Source organism: Galleria mellonella, unplaced genomic scaffold (assembly GCF_026898425.1).
Source record: "Galleria mellonella isolate WM207_F2 unplaced genomic scaffold, CSIRO_AGI_GalMel_v1 utg121, whole genome shotgun sequence".
Lineage (NCBI taxonomy): Eukaryota > Metazoa > Arthropoda > Insecta > Lepidoptera > Pyralidae > Galleria > Galleria mellonella.
In genome coordinates this window covers 2,413,988-2,437,562 of record NW_026441983.1, presented here as the reverse complement: position 1 = coordinate 2,437,562, position 23,575 = coordinate 2,413,988, and the positions used below count along the sequence as shown (strand labels likewise).

The 23,575-nt window shown below is 38.4% G+C and overlaps 2 protein-coding genes across 3 annotated transcripts; one reads left to right on the top strand and one right to left on the bottom strand.

The window, feature by feature from the left end:
• The first annotated feature begins 948 nt into the window (after positions 1-948).
• On the top strand, positions 949-8,471 carry LOC113510032 (uncharacterized). Its single transcript, XM_052899030.1, has 5 exons — positions 949-1,272; positions 3,175-3,364; positions 4,367-4,501; positions 6,031-6,102; positions 7,011-8,471. The coding sequence occupies exons 1-5, from the start codon at positions 1,196-1,198 to the stop codon at positions 7,542-7,544; spliced, it is 1,008 nt and encodes a 335-aa protein (XP_052754990.1). The 5' UTR covers positions 949-1,195; the 3' UTR covers positions 7,545-8,471.
• Positions 8,472-12,026: 3,555 nt separating this feature from the next.
• LOC113510176 (PR domain zinc finger protein 5-like) lies at positions 12,027-23,367 on the bottom strand. 2 transcript variants are annotated; one of them, XM_031910548.2, is made up of 11 exons: positions 23,190-23,367; positions 22,587-22,698; positions 21,348-21,458; positions 20,826-21,021; positions 20,283-20,395; positions 19,217-19,344; positions 17,431-17,566; positions 15,686-15,819; positions 14,943-15,075; positions 14,299-14,510; positions 12,027-13,087 (listed from the first exon to the last, which is right to left on the bottom strand). In XM_031910548.2, exons 1-11 carry the CDS (start codon positions 23,316-23,318, stop codon positions 13,019-13,021), a joined length of 1,473 nt encoding a protein of 490 aa, XP_031766408.2. In that variant the 5' UTR covers positions 23,319-23,367; the 3' UTR covers positions 12,027-13,018. The 2 variants fall into 2 exon arrangements, with proteins under 2 accessions (XP_031766408.2, XP_052754982.1); XM_052899022.1 differs by lacking the exon at positions 23,190-23,367 and adding an exon at positions 22,777-22,801.
• Positions 23,368-23,575: the final 208 nt, after the last annotated feature.

Genomic DNA, 23,575 nt, shown 5'->3' with positions numbered 1-23,575 from the left:
AAAATGTATAACGTTTACTTATAACTTAGTGTTAAATGATGTTTACAATGTAAGGTTGGCAAACTGCGTATTGATAAATTTTTGTATTGTTTTGGTTTTTTTAATGGTTCATTTCTGTTTGCAAACTGTTGTTGTAACTTATAATAAATAAATAAATAAGATTCCCCCACGGGAGGGGGGTTATTTTTTCTGTATCTAGTACAATTTTTTTTTTTCTAAAATGTCTAGAAAAACAAAGGTAGTTGAAATTGGAGACACAGTTTTTATTAGAGCAATGATAAAAAAAAACAGTGATGCGAATTGTTACTGATGGTATTGTATTAAATTATTATTATTATATATCACTATCACTACATATTATAAAAGAAAATCCTCCGGTACGTCTGTCTGTCTGTCTGCCTTTCTGTTCACGATAAACTCAAAAACTACAGCACCTCTTTTCATGCTGTTTTCACCATTGAATAAAGTTATTTTCGAGAAAGGTTTTAGTAAATAATTTGTTAAAATTTTATATATATTGGCTAAAATATAACAATGTTTGTTGAAGATGATAAAAAATATAAGCCGTTTGGTAGCTTTCAACAAAAACGCAAAAATTGAGATAGTACATCATGTAAATTAATATTATGTATAACGAGGAAAGATGATTGGTTTTTAGTTTATTACGATTTAACTCAAAAACTATTCGACCATTACCGAAAAAAAAATCATAAATTTAGGATCGCAGATATACTTGTTGTCAAGCGGCTTAAGTTAAAACGTATTTGTTGCTTTTTTTGGCACGAACACATTGTTACTTTTAGAATACAGACTGTGATCTATTTTTATTTTTAAAGTAACCAAGTTACCATTACGGAATTCAATAAAAAACTAAGCATCCAGGCCGATGAAATAAGAAAAAAAAATTGACACATCACTGACATTTGACAATGACATTTGTACTCTAATAAATTGTATTGTATTGTATTTGTATCTCAACATAGCCCGTTTCGTGCATTTATATTGTTTTTATATTTCCTCTATCACAATACTACAATTTAAATTTAAAATATTACATTTTATTTCAATATTGTTACATTGAAATATTTCCTGTATAGAAATCTTGTGCTTTTATTAGAATCTGATCATTACACGTTGTTAGAAAGTACATACTGTACTCATTGGTCAGGTGAATTGAATTGTAACTCTTTCTAAAATGGGTAAATGTATAGTGAAAGAATGCAACTCCCGCACTCAAGTGGACAAAGCTAGCGACGGAATTAGTTTCCATACGTAAGTATTCCGTTGTTGAACTTAAAATTCTGTACCTTACAATGTACTTTTAATGAATTGAAAATGGAACGGTAACCCTGCCTGTGCTATCGGTATACGCTGGCGGGGCACCAGTGAGTGGTGCCTATCATGAAGGCCGTCTTTTTAAATATCCATTATAAAATGTTATTATTTATTTATTTAACTCTTTATTACACCATAAATAAAAATATACAATGACAAGTGAATAATTCAAGTGAAATACAGTAACATAAATACAGATTGAAATATACACATAAAGGTACAAAAGGCGGTCTTATCGCTAGGGCGATCTCTTACAGACAACCTTTAGTTAAGGGAGAACAGATAGAAGTGGGCAGGTGGCGCAAGAGTGAATTAATAGTTTTCGTGCATAAAATACAAAAACATGTAATGCACAAAAATATCAAACACATATAATTTATTAAACTACTTACTATAACAATATATATACATGTATGTGTATATATACATTATAACCATAATACCCTCACTATTTCGTCCGCATGACCTGGATATGTTTACTGATTGGGATGAAAAGTAGTCTATGTCTTTCTCTATCCCACATAGTATGTGTATACCAAATTTCATAGTGATTGTTTAAGTAATTGAGGCATTATAAGTTAACAAAAATATACTTACTTTCATATTTAAAATATTATTAAACATTAGTGGTACCATTATTAAGTGGAAGTTAAACATACTTAGATAGGTAAGTAGGAAATAGAAATAATATGTGTGTATTAACCAGGGGCTGTCACTGGACACTGCAAACTAAACAAGCACATGATCCAACTAGGTTGCATGTACAACACCCATGGGAAAGGAAGGGGTGGCCTATCCTGTGCCAAAACCACATGGCATAGAATGGTTTCATTAGCTGAAAATAATTATTTATTTGCATTAAACATAGTTGCAGTAGATGTATATTCAGTTATATATGGTTTAAGCTGTATATCAGATCTTAATTGTCCACTGATAAATATAAGTCTTCTCCAAAGAGAGTTTTGCCAATAGTTGCCACGCTTAGCAGGTGAGTTGGCAACCACAACAAAAGTAGTTTGCTTTGGCACCACTGTACCATTAGTGTTTCTACAGTAAAGCAGTTGTGTTTACATGATCGTGTTTCAGTTTGAAGGATGGGATATGGCAGTGAATTTACAGGGTACAGAGGAATAACACCTGAGTCCTCAGGAATGGCAATGCATGGGGGGTATCATGGGCGAAACAGTATACTCTGTTATATCCACGGTACTGCTCATGTCTATAGACATCCCACTTTCATCAGGTGGGCTGTCAATTTGTTTGCCATTCTAAGTTGCAAAAAAAAAGTCATGCTGCATGTTTTACCAAAATACTGGAATATAAAATTATTCCTCTATTCCCTTTTGTCATCCCTCACTCATCATCAGGATATACCAGTAGCACAGATGGGATTACCATTCTGTTGTCATCCTATAAAAATATACAGGATGTCAATATCTACATATATATTGGGTTTTTTTTAACATTGATGATGTAAAAAAGGGTTTTTTTTTATACAACTTAGAATGACAAACAAGCTGACGGCCCACCTGATGGAAAGTGTTAATCGTCGCCTATAGACATGAGCAATACCATGGGCATAACAGAGTATACTGTTTCGCCCATCATACCCCCCATGGGTTGCCATTCCTGAGGACTCAGGTGTTATTCCTCTGTACTCTGTAAATTCACACCATATTTCACTTTTCAAACCGAAACACAGCCATGTAAACACAACTGCTTCACGGTTGAAACACGAATGGGACAGAGGTACCCAAGCAAACGACTTTTGTACAGTCTTCCTCTTGTAACTATAATATATTGTCATATATTATACATATCTATATCTAAAATTTTTAGGATCCCCAAAGATCCAGTACGTCGAGAGAAATGGGTGGAAGTGATTCGTGTCCTACGCAAGGATCCCAAATGGAACGCGACAAACACAACCGTCATATGTTCGAAGCACTTTCGAAACGAAGACAGGGTTTTGTCCAAGTTGGACAACGGTCGTATCTATTTACTAGACGATGCAGTTCCTCTGCTTGATGTGAGTATGGTTGTATCATTATTATTAGGCCCACAATAGTTGTAACGGTATTGTTAGTAATGGGGACTTGTGGCCCCATTATTTATTATTATTATTTTAACCCTTAACTGTCTACTGCTGGACATATGCCTTCCCAATTAGGGAGTTTTGCCAGTAGTTACCACGCTTGGCAGGCGGGTTGACAACCATAGTTAGTCGCAGGTCGACCTCCACATGTTCCCCCCTGGAAACTATCGTGCTGAATTTCAGGTGTTTTTATCACGATGGGCTAACTGACCTGCTCTTTCATCCTCACCTATCACCCCTCACTGGTGCCCCACCAGTGTATACCGATAGCACAGGCGGGGTTCCCATTCCATTATCGTCCATTAACCGTAGTTAGGCTTTTAGAGATGTTTTAAGGACTTTCCTGCCCATCCCTCACCCTTACGGTTACAAATACGGTGGCCCTTTTGCTAGCAATGTACTCGGTCAGATCACCACCATGCAATCCCTACTGGAAACTATTGTGGTTAATTCTCAGTAAATTCATTACAATTTGCTAACTTAAAAAAAGAACAGGTTCTAAATTGTAAGTTGTATTTTTTTTATTGTTACCTCATAACTCTGTCACTAGTAAATCGATTTGGAAAATCCTTTTTTTATCTCAAAGGATATTTTTTTCTTTTTTATGCAACTTAGAATGACAAACAAGCTGTCCTTATTGAAAGTGGTAACCGTCGCCTATAGACATGAGCAGTACCATGGATATAACAGAGTATATACTGTTTCACCCATGATACCCCTCAAGCGTTGCCATTCCTGAGGACTCAGGTGTTATTCCTCTGTACCCTGTAAATTCACGCCATATTTCACTTTTCAAACCGAAACACAGCCATGCAAACACAACTGCTTTACGGATCTATCTATCTATTTTATGTCTTTATAAAAAGGATCTTTAAAAAACACCTTAAAAAAAGTATTTTTTGATAAAAATGATTTTTTTTTTTAATTGGTTTACAGGACTCGCTGTGGTCGAACACGGAATCATCGGCAGCGGACGGCAATGAGGGCGATGTGAATGGATCTGCGGATGGTCAACCGGCGATGAAGACAGTGGTCAGGAATCTGCCAATATGTCCCAAGTCGCGGCTGCCTGTAAGTGTTCTAGTTTTTGATGGGTGAAAATGGTATTGTAACTCCGCCTGCGCTAACGGGATACGCTGGCGGAGCACCAGTGAAGGGTGATAAATGATAATGAAAACAGGCCAGTTAGCCCATCATGATGAATTCATCAGGCATTAACCATGATAGTTTCCAGGTTGAACCGCGAGGAGGTCGACCTGGTTGGGTATATTGCTAGCAATGGGATTCTCAGTCTCCATTACTAACAATCCCTTTCCCCCAAATGTTCTAGTCATGACACTTTCTATGCATTTTTAAAATGGCATACAAGCTGACGGCCCACCTGATGGAAAGTGGTAACCGTCGCGTATAAGGAGAGAAGGGATTTTTCATGGGTGGTCGGTTCTATAGGGTATTTTTTTTATGATTTGCGGTACAGTATTTGTTGGATAAAAAGAAGGGTGAAAGGACAAGCCTGGTCCACGTAGTCCCCGCGTGTAGATCTTTTGTACGCTTTCTGTTCTATCCTCAAATTTATCCAACACTTTTGTTGATTTGCATAAGGTGTCACTGTATGTTGCTCGGAGATCGCGGCTGATTGAATAATTCGCAACTGGCGGAGATTTATTCGTGATCTTAGCGGAACTTGACCAGCTCGGCGCGCAGTTGGATTGTAGACTGATTTTGTCCATCTACCCCCCAATGTGATCCCAGATTTGATAGGGAATATGGATAGGTAAGGAGGGTAGAAGGATATTGCGTTCGGAAATGTTTAATGCATATACAAATGATGAGATTTTATTTACCAGTATTTAAGGCATCCCGTCCTAGCTATTGGATACGGGTGACGGAATGCCTATACAAGAGGGTACATGGTGGGCGCAGTTTAGACGCAATATTTGAGGAGCATTAGAAAGGTACTACGGCCGGATACTGCAACAATAAAAGAGTATGTGGTCGGCCTCCGAACTGGCGACCTCTGCTGTGTACCGGTCCCCAATTCCAGTGCCCGATCCCCAATTGACCGATTCAACCCGGTGACCGACCACTCAAGAACCTTTCTTCCCCATCGGTTGTCGGTTCTTCGAGCTATGTAAAGCTATTTAAAGCTTTAACGCACTGGTTAAAGGTCATTACCATCAGAGATGAAATTTTAAATAATGGTTCACGTTAATTTACATACTATATGTTCATTAATTCAATCATAAATTGATTTACCAGAGGGAGACTTTGTACAAAAGTCGATTGCTTGGCCGCCTCTGTCCCATTCGTGTTTCTACCGTGAAGCAGTTGTGTTTGCATGGCTGTGTTTCGGTTTGAAGGATGGGATGTGGCGTGAATTTACTGGGTACAGAGGAATAACACCTGAGTCCTCAGGAATGGCAACGCATGGGGGGATATCATGGGCGGAACAGTATGTGTGTGTACTGTTATGTCCATGGTACTGCTCATATCTATAGGCGACGATTACCACTTTCCATCAGGTTGGCCGTCAGCTTTGTTTTCTAAGTCGTATAAAAAAAAATATTTATTTGGTAAACTTAATGTTGTTTTCGCAACAGTTTCGTGCGCTGGCGACCAGAACGAAGGCGGCTCGCTCCAGTCGTGCCAACACTGATGTAATGGCCACTATGGTAAGTCACAACACTAGCGATCTCACCCGGCTTCGCGCGGGCAGGTAGTAATAATATACAGGGTGGAAAGGACAGGTTGGCCGAAACGAAAACAGCTGATTCAGATGAATGTTCGGAATCAGATGGCAGATTGTTTTCCCGCGGGAAATGCGGGTAAATCAGACAGTAGTGTTATATAATAAATTACCTGTCCGGTTGAAAAATGTACTCTAATAATCAATTCTTTTAAAATTAAACAACGATGCGTGGCTTGGAAAAGATAGCTTTTGACGATAAGGCCGCCCATTGTTTTCTCATTGTGATCATTTCTTGTAATTGTTTGTATCTATAATAAATTTACTATTGTAATCTTTTGGAGGAATCAATAAAGAGTGTCTGTCTATCTATCTACGATCCCTTTTATTGGAAAAATGTTATTATTACTCCCTTAATGACGTTTTTATACTGCTGATTAATATAAATACTAGAATTAATAGTGCGCCACCTACTCTTTGTCTTTTTCTCAATGTACTCTACCCAAAGGTTGTCTGGAAGAGATTGCTTAGCGATAAGGCCGCCTTTTGTATCACTTCTCAATAATATTTACTGTATTTACTACTTTATAAATGGTGCAATAAAGTGTAAAATAAATAAAAAAAAATAAATTGTATAAGCCTCCCCCATAGACTGCCATAAAGAACGGTCCTGAACCACCTGCTTCCATTGACTCCCTGGAACGCATTTCAGGTCGTCACTCCATCTAGTAGGGGGTCATCCCACACTGCGTTTGTCCGTACGTGGTCAACACTCAAGAACCTTTCTTCCCCATCGGTTATCGGTTCTTCGAGCTATGTGACCAGCCCATTGCCACTTTAACTCGCTTATTCTTTATGCTAATAACAGTATAGTGATAAATAATTCCTTACCAGGTGGACGACAATATAACCGATCCCACGAGACCGGTGAAGAGAAGAGTGGACGTCCTCCTGCTGATGTGCCAGATAATGATGCGGGAGAAGGACCACGAGATCACGATCCTGAGGAAGCAAGTGGAGAAGTTGACGAAGCACAATCTAAAATGGAAGTCCACGTTGCTCGAGGTGCAGCGGAGGACTGGCATCAATTTAGAGGATCTGATACAAATGAAAGACGAAGACATGGAGCCGCAGAGGAAAAAACCGAAATGCAGGTTTGTACGTAACATATTAGGTAGTACGGAGAGGTTGAAGGAGAAGTGCGAGCAGCAAGGTGAGAACACAGCGGCCGTTCAAGTGCTTGATAATCATATACAAGTGAAAATTGAGGTGGACATAGAAGGTACCAACGAGGCTACCGACCAATTAACCGACGAATCCAACACCGATACAGTCCCCGAGGAAACAAACGCTCCGAGCATAGAGCAAGTTGTTATAAAGAAAGAGGTTGACATACAATTCGAATATGACCCAGAAGATGCGTCTTAGATGTTTAGACTAAATAAACTAAATATGTTCACGGCTGTATTTTTTTTTGTTTTTTTTTTTTGAGATAAAAAAAGGAATTTTTCATATCGATCCAACATTTAAAATTGAAAATGTCGACGAATTGATAAGTGCATCCTTTTTTTTAAGTCGGTGAAAAATCAAAATGTCGGTTTAATAGCAATAACTGTAGGGACACCGTTAAGCGGTGGAAATACGTCTGTCCTTCTGATAATGAGGATGAAGCGATTACAATATATAAGAAGGTACGTGCACTTACTTGAAGGAATCTCATGCGCCGCACTGCTTTCCACCTTTGACTGGATGCTGTTATAAATTCTTGATTGGTAGGCCTACACAAATATATTTAAATACACAATATTTGGTCTTTAATATGAAGATCTCCTAGTTCACTGTTCGGTTATATGTTCTCGATTCGCGACCGTACGTGATCTCAAGCCGAGTGCAAGGACGAATTCACCAACTGCCCTCCAACTTAATAATAATGTAATCGCTTCATATCCGCGAGGTGTGCGGACATTCGATTAAGAATCGAATAATCGATCGATTTAAGCGCCGCTTGGGACGATACAATAACAATAATTCGGAAATACATTCTAATGTTATCCATTATTTGTTCGGATTGATACCTGCTGCTGATTTTCACCACCATACATCACGCCACCAACTAAAGTTTCATCCCAATCATCTGGACGAGTGGCGGTCCTCCACCGTGCGTTTGTCAAGGCACTTTCTTCCACGCACAACCATCCTTTGGAATCTACTTCCAGCAGCAGTATTTCCGAACCGATACGACAACATAACCTTCAAGAAAAGAGTATATTCCTTTTTAAAAGGCCGGCAGCACACCTGCAATGCCGCTGGTGTTGTGGGTGATCATGGGCGGCGGTAGTCACTTACCATCAGGTGAGCCGCATGCTCGTTTGCCCCCTGAGTTGTAAAAAAAATTATGCATTGATGAAAGCTACAGAGTAACCGACCGACTTGGCTACACCCAAGAGTACACGCTTCTTGAAATCTCAAATAAAACGACATAGTTCAGTACACAATTATGTAGTTTTTTTTTTTTTTATGGGTGGAAATGGTATGGTAGCCCCACCCCGCCTTCGCTAACGGGATACGCTGGCGGAGCACCAGTGAAGGGTGATAGATGAGAATGAAAACAGGCCAGTTAGCCCATCATGATGAATTCATCAGGAATTAACCATGATAGTTTCCAGGGAGAACCGCGAGGTCGACCTGGCTGAGTATATTCCTAGCAATGGGATTCTCAGTCTCCATTACTAACAATCCCTTTCCCCCCAAGGGTGGCCTATTCCATACCAAGACCAAACCGGAATAAAATAGTAAATTCGCAAATTATCAAATTAAAACGCATATTAGGTGTTAAGACATAGGTTTAAGTAAATGACGCATCAGAATCGGTCCTAGTGAATTGGATTGGTGAAATTTTTATTATTATTTTTACAAATTTTTCCTTAAACACTTATGTTAATTTTTTATTACATTCGACGTTTATATACATAACTGACGAGAAAATAATGAACTCACTGTGTTTTTGTCGTTTCCTACATTTGTTTCGGCTTCATCCGTTCCGTAAGTCTTCTTTAGACTTACGGAACGGATGAAGCCGTAGGGATTGAAAAATTAACAAATGTTATTAGTATGGCGTAGTATACAGTACATAAACTAAAGTTCCATCCCAACCATCTGGACGAGTGGCGGTCCTCCCCCGTGCGTTTTTCAAGGCACTTTCTCCCACGCACAACCGCTCTTTGGAATCAACTTCCAGCAGCAGTATTTCCGAACCGATACGACAACATAACCTCCAAGAAAAGAGCGTATTCCTTTTTAAAAGGCTGGCAGCATACCTGCAATACCGCTGGTGTTGTGGGTGACCATGGGCGGCGGTAGTCACTTACCATCAGGTGAGACGCATGCTCGTTTGCCCCGTGTGTTTTAATAAAATTCTATTATTGTACGCACACTGCCCGGTAATAATTAATGCTCCTTTCCACTCAGGGTTTGCTGGAAGAGAACTCTTACAGAGTTAAGCTCGCCTGTTGTACATCATTACCTTAACGTTGTCTTGTAAAGATTGCTCCCAGCAATAACACCGCCTCACTGTACTTATACAACTGTATCGTTGTGTTTGTAAATTGTCTCGCTTATTCCCTATATTGTATAATGCAAATAAAGTATACTCATTTTTTTATATTTATTTAATATAAATTATATATTTGTAATTTTTTTGTTTACAAAAGGTTACAAAGATATATCGTTATATATACACAAATAAAATAAATACAGTGAGTTCATTATGTATACAGACTTTTAACTTTTTGTTATGCAGTTTTTATTATTTCTTAATAATAAAATATAATTGTAAGTTAGATAATACATTTGTAAATTATTGTAAGAAAATAAATTAATAAATAAAAATTAATTTATTTGGATTTGTATTATTGGATTCAATCCTCGTACCAGTGGCGTAACTATACCATTTGGGGCCTGTGGCAAATCCTTTTGATGGGGCCCTATCAGTAAAAAAAAATACTATTCAAGTGAAATAAAATACTCAGGTAAAATTAAAAAAAAAAAAAAAACATAGTAATTAATAATTTGTAAATTATAAAATAGATGTGTATATTTAAATATCTTTTTGTTTGTTTTGTATAATTGGTACCGGTGATGTGGTTGTGTTAATGTTATTTATAATTTAACTTAATTATTAGATATAATGGTCAGCTCCACGTCTCGTCAATATTTGCATGTTTATATACCTTCTTTTTTTATATAGCAATCTGTAGTTAACGTTGTTGGTAGTACTGGTAATCACATTTAAATGTAATCTTATTATAATTAATTCCCTTGTAAATTGTCCTAAATTTCATTAAGCCTCTTGAGCCGGGGCCATTTTGTGTCGGGGGCCCGTGGCATTTTGCCAGCCCTGCTACCCTATTGTTACGCCACTGCCTCGTACTGCACAATATAGACGTTCGTATCGCTGCATTTCACAGGTTTTTCCTTTATGCAACTTAAAATAGTAAACAAGCTGACGGCCCACCTGATGGAAAGTGGTAATCGTCGCCTATAGACATGAGCAGTACCATGCACATAACAGAGTATACTGTTTCGCCCATGATACCCCCCATGCGTTGCAATTCCTGAGGACGCAGGTGTTATTCCTCTGTACCCTGTAAATTCACTGCCATATCCCACCCTTCAAACCGAAACAGCCATGCAAACACTTCACGGTAGAAACACGAATGAGACAGCGGTGCTCAAGCAAACTACTTTTGTACATCCCTCTGGTAAATTATTTGTAAGAATTTAATGAAACTTGGTTTAAATCAAAGATAAGGGAAAATATAACATAAAAAGTGATCACTTAAGATTTACAGATGTTTTTGCTTGATCTTGTTGGTATTTAGCTTAAGATGTCAACTAATATTTCCGCAGTGGAAGGCAATAGGATAAACACAATATAAAAGTACCATAAAATTTAATAGAAGAGCAAATACAAATAGCAATGATTGTTTTTAACAGTATGTCAACTTAAATTTAAAAACATATCTTTTTAAATTACAACCGGCCAGTAGTTTATAGCTGTATGAAAATAAACCTGTTTCTAACAGATCTGTTTTAGATAATCAAATGACACGTCTTCTTAACACATTGCTTTATTGCGAAATGAAGTAACAATCCCTTTTAACAAATACTTATAAAACATCAGGTGACGGCGCGTAGTATGTTTCTGTGTAAAGTACGAACATAAGGTATATCCTAAAAACAAGGAATTACATAGAAGGAATGATAAAATAAAAACTGTAAATCATATGGTTGCCTCCTTTCTTCTTATGCAAATATAATTAGTGAAAAGAGGACGAAAGATACACCATCAGTTGCTATTTTTGTCAATTCATAGCAGGTATAAATGATGAATGTGAAAATGGAATGGTAACCCCCGCCTCCGCTAACGATATACGCTGACAGGGCGCCGGTGAGGGATGATAGGTGAGAATGAAAAGGCAGGTCGGTTTTTTTAATGGGTGATAATGGAATGGTAACCCCACCCGCGCTATCGGTATACACCGGCGGGGCACCAGTGAGGGATGATAGGTGAGGATAAAGCAGGTCAGTTATCCCATCATGACGTATTCAACAAGAATTGTTCACGATGGTTTCCAGGGGGAACCACATGAAGGTCGACCTAACAGAATATATTGCTAGTAATGGTAGCCCCATTTGACCCCATTACTGACAATCCCTTTCCCCCCAGGCAGGTTGGTTAGCCCATCGTGATGAATACACCTGGAATTTAGCAAGATGATTTCTACGGGGGACCACGTGGTCCGTATACATATACATATATATATATATATATATATATGTATATATATATATATATATATATATAAGTTAAATAAAACAATTACAAATATATCAACAATTTATTGCAACAATAAAAAAAGAACTTTGAAAACAAAAATATTCCACTGATGTTCGTGCTAAACTATTTGAATTCAATTTGTAAAATAAAAACAACATATCCACAAATAAACATGTTCTTATGTTCTGATAAAATAAGTAACTTTTCATTAGGCATGAGTAATATGGATTCCGATCCGATATCTATATATTGGGTTTCTCTGGACACTAATGGCGGGAAAAAGGTCATCGCCCATATCGGTCGGATATCTATTTACGAATATGTTAAAAGTGTTATGCAATATTATTTTTTTCAGTAATAAACTTTTTCTCAAACATGCTTGGAAATGTGAGCATTATTTTGACAATCTTCTCAGAGATAAATCAAAATTGCCGTACTGGCCAGATACATGCGGGCAGCGGCCGGCAAAAGTTGTATGAAAATCCATATGTCGTGTTTTGCGGCCAGATAAATTACTATGTAAACTCATATCTGTCCTGTAATTTAAAAATAGAATGACCTTTTACTTCGAAACATGGCTACCAAGGAGGTAACCAATACAAAGTTTTATTTAAATTTCGAACTGGCTTGCAAAGAGACTTTTTTTTTTCATTTATTGTGACTTTGGCGAAAGCCATCAGCCAAAGAGAAATTACAAAGAGAAAATTATATATATACTAAAAAAACAAAGGAACATTATGGCGCGTAAAAAATTATTACTGTTCGTTATTCGTCATTGAACTTAAAAAGTAAAATTGTGTTTTTGATTTCCGCGCATTGTTTGAGAAAAGTACTATAAAAGCCTTGGCCACAACTAGGCATTGATAGATTCACGTATGTGTGCCTCGGCTACGCCTAGGCCCACTTTTGCACATTCGTCCGTCAATGCCTCAGTTGCTGGCCGCTGCAGTAATGTACTATTAACGTATCCGTTATGGGACCAGTATACAGATATTGTAACTAAAATATATTGATATTGCTATATATTACCCACGTCTAAAAATAACTAAATATTAACTTATCACTAAAACAAGCTCGCCATATTGTGTTCCGTTCGAACATGACACGTCCAGGCGTCTAGTTCTTGGAAATCCTGTAAACAGTTTTAATACAATCAGGGTCAGATCCAGGGTCTCAAACAATTGTCCAGGGCGGCAATAATTAAAAATAGAGAATTATTAAAGATTATTTTGAAAGTCGGTCGATGGTGCAGCTATTTGAAGTAGATTATCTACTTCGCCAATTTGGAGGCGTTATTTCTTTAAACCTATTTCTAATATTAAAATTTAAATTTGATATTACAACGAGATTTTTATTCTAAAGACCAATATGAACTGAATGTCTAATAGATTTCCAATCAAAATTACTGTAAATTTTGTTAATAATCTATACTTATAATAAATCTGTAGAGAGGTCAATTCTGTACATGAAATATATTTCCAAAATAACTATCAGCGGGTGATTAGTGATCGATACTGATGCCAAAAATGCAATCAGTAAAATTTTTGACTGTCGTTCTGTCTGTATGTGTTCGTTATAGAAACAAAAACTACTCAACGGATTTTAACGAAACTCGGTACAATTATTCTTCATACTCCTGGGCAGGTTATAGTATACTTTTCATCACGCTACGATCAATAGGAGCAGAGCAGTGAAATGAAATGTTAAAAATGTCCACCCGTGCGACGCCGGGACGGGCCGCTAGTGGTCTATAAAGCAATAATTTTGTGAAACTATCGACGTAATACAGAGTGGAAGGGACAGGTTGGCCAAAACGAAAACAGCTGATTCAGATGAACGGTCTGAATCAGACGGCAGATTGTTTTCCCGCCGGAAATGCACCGCAGCCATATAATTAACGATTCTTAGCGTTGACGCCGCGCAATGTATTTGAAATTTTATTACGTACTGTGCTTCACGCGACGCGAGATACCTACAGCGCGCGGTCAGTGGCGCTTCTTCGTAAGTAGTTTTCGTACGCTTGTGGCGTGACCTTACATAGCTGATTCCGCGCGTCGCGGTAGAGTTCTAATACGCTGCTACGAGTACATTTCATTGCTGTTTTTTGATATTTCATAGTATTTCACAATAAAATATTATTATTTCTTTATATTATGACATAATATCATACATGATTTTAAATAGAAAAAAATGAATTTTTCCCTATTTACAGAATTTCCACTGGTTGTCAGTACAGAAGAATGGTCTGATTTCACTGTTTCAGACTTTGCTAACCTGTCCCTTACACCCTGTATATTAGGGTAAAAGAAATGGCGTCTACAGTATCTACTAAGAAATGTTTACCTCCTCACAATATTGACACGGGAACATCTTCAGCCTATGGCTGGCCACGTGCACGTTGAACTTGCCCCTGTCCAGGAAACCCATGCCGCACGCGTCACATATCCACGAGTCCATGCCGTCGTTCTCTTCCTTGACCCCATTCTCCAGTATTTCTTGTTCGGACGTTTCTAGTCTTTGTTTTTTCGATTCCCGCGGTTCGAAGTAAGGGCATGCTATATATACAAACATAATATGTATATACATAGACTAGCTTCTTGCCTACTACTTCGTAAGCGTGGTTTTTGAGTAGCAGAAAAATCTATAAAATAGACTTCTTCTAGAAGGCGCGGTATATCAGAATAAAACATTATAACAGTTTTTAAATTAGAAATTCATGAATGAAATTAAATGCATTCAATTTTGTACAAAAGTCGGATTGCTTGGATACCTCTGTCCCATTCGTGTTTCAACCGTGAAGCAGTTGTGTTTGCATGGCTGTGTTTCGGTTTGAAGGGTGAGATATGGCGTGAATTTACTGGATACAGAGGAATAACACCTGAGTCCTGCTTCACGGTAGAAACACGAATGGGACAGAGGTAACCAAGCAATCGACTTTTGTACAAAGTCTCCCTCTGGTACGCAATGTAGGCTAAACGATCACTCACGTCCGTGGCCCACGTGTGTCTTGTAGAACGTGACCAGCACCCGGTCCAGGGTCTCCGTCACTATCATGTGCGCCGGGCACGCCTTGCCCGTCTTGTAGATCTGGCGCTCGGGGGCTGGCCTTTTACCTTTGCCCTGCAATTAGAGAGTTTTATCTATTTATTTATTAATTCTTTATTGCACAACAAAACTTTGTACAAGTGGTAAGCTTAATGCCATATGGCAGGGGGGAAAGGGATTGTTAGTGATGGAGACTGAGAACCCCATTGCTAGCAATATACCCAACCAGGTCGACCTCCTCGCGGTTCTCCCTGGAAACTATCATGGTTAATTCCTGATGAATTCATGAAGCCCATCGTGATGAATTCAACAAGAATTGTTCACGATCGTTTCCAGGGGGAACCACGTGGAGGTCGACCTAATAAGGCATATTGACCTACCTCTGACATATTTTGGGGGGAGGGATTGTTAGTAATGGAGACTAGCGGTCCCATAACTAATAATATACACTATCAGATAGCTAATTCCCCCCAGAAAATATCTTAAATCTTGTTAAATTCGTCACAATAAACCAGCTTTTGTTTTCATCTGTCACCCCTCACTGGTGCCCCGACAGCGTATACCAATAACCCAGACTGAGTTACCATTTCATTTTCAACTCATTAGAAAATCATATTAAATGGTAGCAGAGCAGGGTTACGATCCACGATCCTGTAGGTTATGGGCCCAGCACAATGTTATATACCTGATACACGTAGACGCCGGATTGGCTGCACATGTAATGCGACCTGATGCCCTCTATGGTTTGTTTGCTGGCTGTCGTCTTCCTGAACCGATACTTCGTCTCTTCCTGTACCGCACTCTTGAACAGCATGAAGTCTGAAATGAAATGAATTTATTTTGCTGGAATGTAGGTAATTTTAGATGATAGATTTATATTTATCGTGTACATTCTGCCTCTATGTCAGCGTCTAAATTTTTAACAATGGGAGACTTTGTACAAAAGTCGATTGCTTGGATACCTCTGTCCCATTTGTGTTTCAACCGTGTAGCAGTTGTGTTTGCATGGCTGTGTTTCGGTTTGAAGGGTGGGATATGACGTGAATTTACAGGGTACAGAGGAATTACACCCGAGTCCTCAGGAATGGCAACGCATGGGGGGTATCATGGGCGAAACAGTATGTGTGTGTACTGTTATGTCCACGGTACTGCTCATGTCTATAGGCGACGGTTACCACTTTCCATCAGGTGGGCCGTCAGCTTGTTTGCCATTCTAAGTCGTATAAAAAAAATATAAAGAAATTTATAATTATTTAATTATTATAATTATAATATTATATAATCATCATCATCATCACCATATGAGCCATCCCCTGTCCACTGCTTATTTGCCACGCTTGGCAGGCGAATTGGCAACCGCAGTTAGGCCTTGGTTATGTTTTAAGAGGGACGCTGCTGCCTATCCCTCGACTGTTAAGTTTCTTTCTTTTCTTTAAGTGTCTTTCTTTCTTTCTTTTTAGCATTAAGTCCGACTTTTGTACCATATTTTCTTTTGGTCAATATAGTTGTTTTAGTAAATAAATAAAAAAAATGTCAGATAATTGCGTTGCCATACTTTAGTGGGCTAAAATATGAAAACTCGTAAAGCGGTAGTCTTTAAATTTATTTGATATAATTATTAGGCGTGGGTAATATACTGTGAAACAGTTGTGTTTGCATGGCTGTGTTTCGGTTTGAAGGATGGGATAAGGAAGTGAATTTACAGGGTACAGAGGAATAACACCTGAGTCCTCAGGAATGGCAACGCATGGGGGGTATCATGGGCGAAACAGTATACTCCGTTATGTCCATAGTACTGCTCATGTCTATAGGCGACGGTTACCACTTTCCATCAGGTGGGCCGTCAGCTTCTTTGCCATTCTTAGTTGTATAAAAAACATCTATATATTTTAGTTACAACATCTATATACTGGTCCAATAACGAATACGAGTAAGTCGAAAGTCTGTTATCCAAAAAATAATATTGGACAACAGACTTTTAACATATTCGAAAATAGATATCCGACCGGTATGGGCGATATCAAAATGGCTGATGAGCTTTTTCCCGCCATCAAAGTCCAGAAGGACCAAATATACAGATATTGGATCGGTATCCATATTTTATTTTTGTTTTTTTTAATGGGTGATGATGGAATGGTAACCCTGCCTGCGCTAATGGTATATACTGGCAGGCCACCAGTGAGAGATGATAGGTGAGGATGAAAAGACAAGTCAGTTAACCCATTGTGATGAATACACTTGGAATTCAGCACGATGGTTTCCAGGGGACCACGTGAAGGTCGACCTGGTTGGGTGTATTGCTAGTAATGGATCAATTAGAAATTACTAACTATCCCTTTCCCCCACGCTCTAATATTGGGCCCCATTGCCCTAAGTCTCCATTATTAACAATTCCCCCCCGGGTATCCATATAGTCTCCCTGCTTCTCACCGTCCATGCTGTAGAACTCGAGCTGTTCCACCTGCTCAGTGAGCGTGTGCTCGTGCAGAAGGTGCGCGCTAAAGTGGGAACCGTAGCTGACGCGCTCGTCGCACAGCGGACACGTGAACGCTTTCCGCTTCTCCACCTCGAGGAGTAGAAAAGGAAATATTTGCCACTGCATTTTTTTAAAACTTGGCTTTGGAACTAGACTGGTGGTAAAAAAGAAGGAAGTTGTCCATTCGGTTGTAGTTTATGTTTGTTACCTCACAACTCCGTCAAGTCTAAACTGATTTTGTCACAATTCAGTTATATCTTGGGTATTATTTTAGCCGTTAACTGTACACTGCTGGACGTTAGCCTTCCCCATAAGGAGAGTTTTGCTTGTTGTTGCCATGCTTGGCGGTTAGGCTTTTAAAGATGTTTTAAGAGGAACGCTGCTGCCCATCCCTCGCCCTCCCTTAGTCGCCTCTTACGACACCCACGGAAAAAGAAAGGGTTTCTTTTATTAGAATTTAGAATGGCAAACAAGCTGACAGCCCACCTGATGGAAAGTGGTAACCATCGCCTATAGACATGAGCAGTACCATGGACATAGCAGAGTATACTGTTTCGCCCTTGATACCCCTAATGCGTTGCCATTCCTGAGGACTCTGATATTATTCCTTTGTATCCAGTAAATTCACGCCATATCCCACCCTTCAAACCGAAGCACAGCCATGCAAACACAACTGCTTCACGGTATAAACACGAATGAGACACAGGTACCCAAGCAATCGACTTTTGTATAAAGTCTCCCTCTGGTAAAAAAAGGGTGGCCTATTCTATGCCGGGATCACACAGCAACGTGGTTAATTCTTGTTGAGTTCGTCACGATGGGCTAATTGGTGCCCCGCCAGCGTCTACATATAGCTCTCCTAATAACGCCAATCATGATAAAAGTAGGAGTGGGATTACCCACTCTTTATATTAATAAAGAAATATCTGTATATTGTAGTTACAATGTCCATCATCATCATCGTTATTTCAGCCATTATCCGTCCACTGCTGGACAAAACTTGCCATAAGGAACGGTCCCGAGTCACCTGCATCCACTGATTCCCTATAATTCATTTGAGGTCGTCACTTCATCTAGTTGGGATCGTCACGAACTCACTCACGAACCTTTCTTCGCCATCCGTTATTGGTTCTTCGACCTACATGGCCACCCCTTGCCACTTCAGCTTGCTTATCCTTTAGACTATGTCGGTTACTTTCGTTTTCCAGCGGGGATATCCTCGTTTTGGATTCTATCACGTAAAGAGACTCCGCGCATAGCTCTCTCCATAACCCGCTGAGTAATTTGAAGCTTTTGCATACGGGCAATCGTGAAGGACCATGTTTCGGTTCCGTAAGTCATCACTGGTCAACACGCACTGGTTAAAGACCTTCGTCTTCAAACTTAAAATATCCTGATATTGGCCCAATTTTAGATATATGACGTAAATTTTATCCAATATACAACATTGAAATGAAGAAACCGATCAAAATCAATATAAATATAATATATATATATATATATATATATATATATATATATATATATATATATATTCTTTATTGCACAAAAACATACAGTAACAACAATAAGTTAATAACAATGTTAGCAAAGGCGAACTTATCTCTAAAAGAGATTTCTTCCAGTCAACCTAACGCAGTGGCATAGGAAGTAGTGAGTAATATAGTGAAATATCCGACCGATTTGGGCCATCAGTGTCCAGAAGAGGCAGAAGACAATATATTTGTTATGGAAACTCACCTCGAACCCGTGTGCCTTCCACAGGTGCTTGTTCAGGATCTGCTTCTGGCTGAAGTCGCGGTTGCACATATGGCATTTCTTACGTTCCCGGGGCGTGTACTTTGGCGTTTGGTCGTTGCATAGCTTCACTGGAAAATAAATTGTTTTTATGGTTCTTTTTTATATAATTAAGTAATCCTATTAACACACTTCATCATGCGGGCTCTTTAACAGGCGATAATGCAATGGTATGCCCTACAGCTCTGGCATAGAATAGGCCACTCCTTACTTTCCCGTGGGTGTCGTAAGAAGAGAGTAAAGGGGAACAAGCGATAGGCAGCTTAAAACGTCCTTCTGCAGCAGGGCGAAGGCAAGATAAGATAATATCCAAGGCAGCTTAAAAAGTTTTAAACGCTCCTTCTTAAAACGTCTAAAAAGGCTAACTGCGGTTGCCAACCCGCCTACTAAGCGTGGCAAACACTAGCAACCCCAGAGAGGGAGGCTTATGTTCAGCAGTGGACAGTTAAAGGCTGATATGCTGATGATGATTCATATTTAGAGGCGACGGTTACCACTCTCCACCAGGCGCGCCTTCAGCTTGTTTGCCATTCTAATTTGATATATGCAAATACTTTTTTTATACAACTTAGAACGGCAAACAAACTGACGGCCCACATGATGGAAAGTGGTAACCGTCGCTTATAGACATGAGCAATAACATGGGCATAACAGAGTATACAATATCACCCGTTATAATGGTATGGTAACCCTGCCTGCGTTAACGGTATACATTGGCGGAGCATCAGCGAGGGATGGTAGGTGAAAATGAAAGCAGGTCAGTTAGCCCATCGTAATGAATACGTTTGAAATTTAGCACGATGGTTTCCAGGAGGAACTGCCTAGAGGTCGATCTGATAGGGTATATTGCTAGCAATAGGACTGGTAGTTCGCATTACTAACAATCTCTTCCCTCCCTATTTCCTAATTTATATTCGATGCAATAAGGTGATGGAAAAAATTATGATGCTCTAAGTCTCCTGAGAAGTTTGGACATAGTTTTCAATAGTTTTAGAATATAGATACCAACATCCATGTTTCATCCGGAGGTGGGTGAAGCACGCCTTCTTGCTGTTGTAGATATTGTCACAGAAGTGACAAGGATACTGTCTGCCCCCCGACTCCGACTTCACGCCGTGGCACCTGAAGATAGAAGGCAATAATAAATGCCACACCGTCACACCAATTGCCATGTGGTCTCTCGGCATAGAATGGGCCACCCCTTCTTTTGAGGAGGAAAGGGGTTGCTAGTAATGGGGTCTAATTGACCCATTGCTAGCAATACACCCTGTTAGGTTGACCTCCACGCGGTTCCTTCTGGAAACCATCGTAGTTCATTGTAGTGGAATTCGTCATGATAGGCTAACTGACCTGCTTTCATCCTCATCTATCATCCTTCACTGGTGCCCCGCCAGTGTTCACCGATAGCGCAGGCGGACGGCCATTTCATCTTCACCCATTAAAAAATATACCTTACTAATACTGGAAGATTACCACTTTTCATTATGTGAACCGTAGTTTGTTTTCATTTTAGATTATATAAAAAAAAAATTGTCCAATAAATCTACTAAACCTGTTCAGGTGGTCAGCAGGATCCCTCATGCATATACCGCAGAGTGCACACTCTCTCAGCTTCTGCCCAGTCCTTGGCTCCAACTCGTGGATGTTCCTGATGTGGTCGTGAACCTCGTCCACTGTTCCGAACTGCAGGTTGCAGTAGATGCAGCTCGTCTCGTCCAGTGCTTGGATTGCATGCTCTTCATCTATATCTAATGAGGAGTTTGTTTTAATGAAAATGTGATGGCATCTTCACTGCGCAGGGGAAGATTTTTTTAATGGGTGAAAATGCAATGGTAACCCCACTCACGCTATCGGTATACACCGGCGGGGCACCAGTGAAGGATGATAGGTGACGATGAAAGCAGGTCAGTTAGCCCACCGTAATGAATTCCACTAGAATTAACGACGATTTCCAGGGGGAACTGTATAAAGTTCGACCTGATAGGGTGTATTGCTAGCAATGGGTAAGTTAGATCCCATTACTAACAATCTCTTCCCCCCCCCCCCCCAAATATATATGGTTTACTTTGCTTACCATCATTGTAGTCATTGTCCGCAGGCTCCTTTTTATGAATTTGGATTCTGTTAGGACCAGCTGTTTGGGAGTCAGCCTCCTCCAGTATGGCTTCGTCTAAGTACTCTTCCTCTGTGAAAGATAGATACTCTTTATTGTTCTTTCCAAAAGATTACAACAGTAAACTTATTATAAATATAAACAATTACAAGAAATAATCATAATGAGAAAACAATAGGCGAATTTATAGCTAAGAGCGATCTCTTATACATATTAACAGATAAATATTAGAGAACGTCATACTCGGGAACAGACGCCAATTACTAATTGATCAAGGTCTACACCGAACTACCTAAGTAGTTCGGGAGAGACCGTGGAAAGGCTAGATGGACAATACCGTATTTTAGCCGACTTTAAATAGATATAATATTCCACAAATTTTTTTTTTTTATACAACTTAGAATGGCAAACAAGCTGACGGTCCATCTGATGGAAAATGATAACCGTCGCCTATAGACATGTGCAATATCATGGACATAATAACAGAGTATACTGTTTCGCCCATGATACCCCCCATGCGTTGCCATTCCAGAAGATTCAGGTGTTATTCCTCTGTACCCAGTAATTTCACGCCATATAAACCATTCAAACCGAAACACAGCCATGCAAACACAACTGCTTCACGGTTGAAACACGAATGGGACAGAGGTACCCAAGCAATCGACTTTTGTACAAAGTCTTCAAAAACATCGTCTTCAATTGTGACAAAACTTGTTATTTTGATTTAAAAACTAAACTACTAAACTGATTTTGGTGAAATTTCTATGGAACAAATATGTAAAAAAAAATCCAAATCGGTTTACAATTGACGGAGCCATGAGGTAACAACAAAAAAGAAACAAAAAAATAAAACAATTTATTAGAGAACCTCCTTTTTGGAGTCGGAAAAGTAGGCGTGTTTTAAGTTTTGCTTGCATGCAAGCTTGTAGTACTTGAAACATGTCGAAGATCCTTGAAAAATTAGCGATATGTACTCCAAAATATATTTACTCTATGGCAACTTAAAAATTTCTACTAAAATGATCTATCAAATAATCGAAATACCTAAATGTATCACTTTGGAAATACTGAGGAAGCTTGTAGATGGCGCCATTGTACTAAATCCTGAGTTTTCAAACTTATAAACTTTTCTATTATTTAAGACAAATATTGAACATTGTGCGTAGTTATACAAAACTACAAAATACAATAATAAAATACCTTTAATACTTTGTATGACAGCCATGTTTTTAATAGTCTGCTCTTTAAATGAAACAGCCGCTTCCAATTTTTCAACACAATATGAACATAAATATTTCATGCCATTTGCGACCTAAAAATCATTATTTATGTTATGGTATTGATAATATATTAAAATAAATATACAAGATTTATACAATTTTGAATCTACCAAAAAGTACGCCATTTTTAAAAGAGACCGTTTCGTTGATACATTTTTATGAAAATACTCCATCTAGATATTATTGATCGTAACTACATTTTTGCATTCTACCCCCAAATATATATATACTCAATGGTTAAATAATGAACAAATGTACATCCAACTATAAAAAAATAACTACATAATAATAATGTTTCATTTATATTAAATCGTTGCTTATTTGTAAAATAAAACGTCAAAAAAATTTTAGTTCTTAAAACGCATAGTACGTTACACTAAGTTTATGGTTAAAAGTATGAATAATATTAATTATTTTTTTGTAATCTAAAATAAGAAATCAACATGTGTTATTAAGTTTATAAATACTTAATTTATAATATTAAATATATGTATGTGTAATAAAAAAAATTAAATATAAAAACCTTTATATCAAAACAAGTTTCGAACATTTTCGCGTAAGTATCCTCATTTTCTGAATAAACAGCAAACAGGTCGCATAAATCGTTGCTGCTCATGCAACTGATGCAACCTACAATTTCTTCCTCCTCCATTTTTCAGTTTTTTTAATTAGACACAAGCGAACTCTTCAAATTATTTACACAAAGAAGGCAATTTTCAAAATATAATAATAGTTGACGATCGCCTTAAATAGTGATGTCTAATTAGAAAATGAAAAATTAAATCGAGTATAATATGCCTATTTTTATTTATCTTGACAACATAGATACTACCATTTTCAATTGGCGAAAGTTGTATCTATTTTAATATTTTTAAATAAATAAATTAATATTTAAGGCACAGAGATAAT

Coding starts and splice junctions, on each gene's coding strand:
- LOC113510176 (XM_031910548.2), bottom strand. CDS start 23,318: ATGGAGGAGGAAGAAATTGTAGGTTGCATCAGTTGCATGAGCAGCAAC. Junction 19,345..20,282: donor CCTCCGGATGAAACATGGAT/GTTGGTATCTAT, acceptor TTTATTTTCCAG/TGAAGCTATGCAACGACCAA. Junction 15,076..15,685: donor CCGGCGTCTACGTGTATCAG/GTATATAACATT, acceptor CTCTAATTGCAG/GGCAAAGGTAAAAGGCCAGC.
- LOC113510032 (XM_052899030.1), top strand. CDS start 1,196: ATGGGTAAATGTATAGTGAAAGAATGCAACTCCCGCACTCAAGTGGAC. Junction 1,273..3,174: donor GACGGAATTAGTTTCCATAC/GTAAGTATTCCG, acceptor TAAAATTTTTAG/GATCCCCAAAGATCCAGTAC. Junction 6,103..7,010: donor CTGATGTAATGGCCACTATG/GTAAGTCACAAC, acceptor ATTCCTTACCAG/GTGGACGACAATATAACCGA.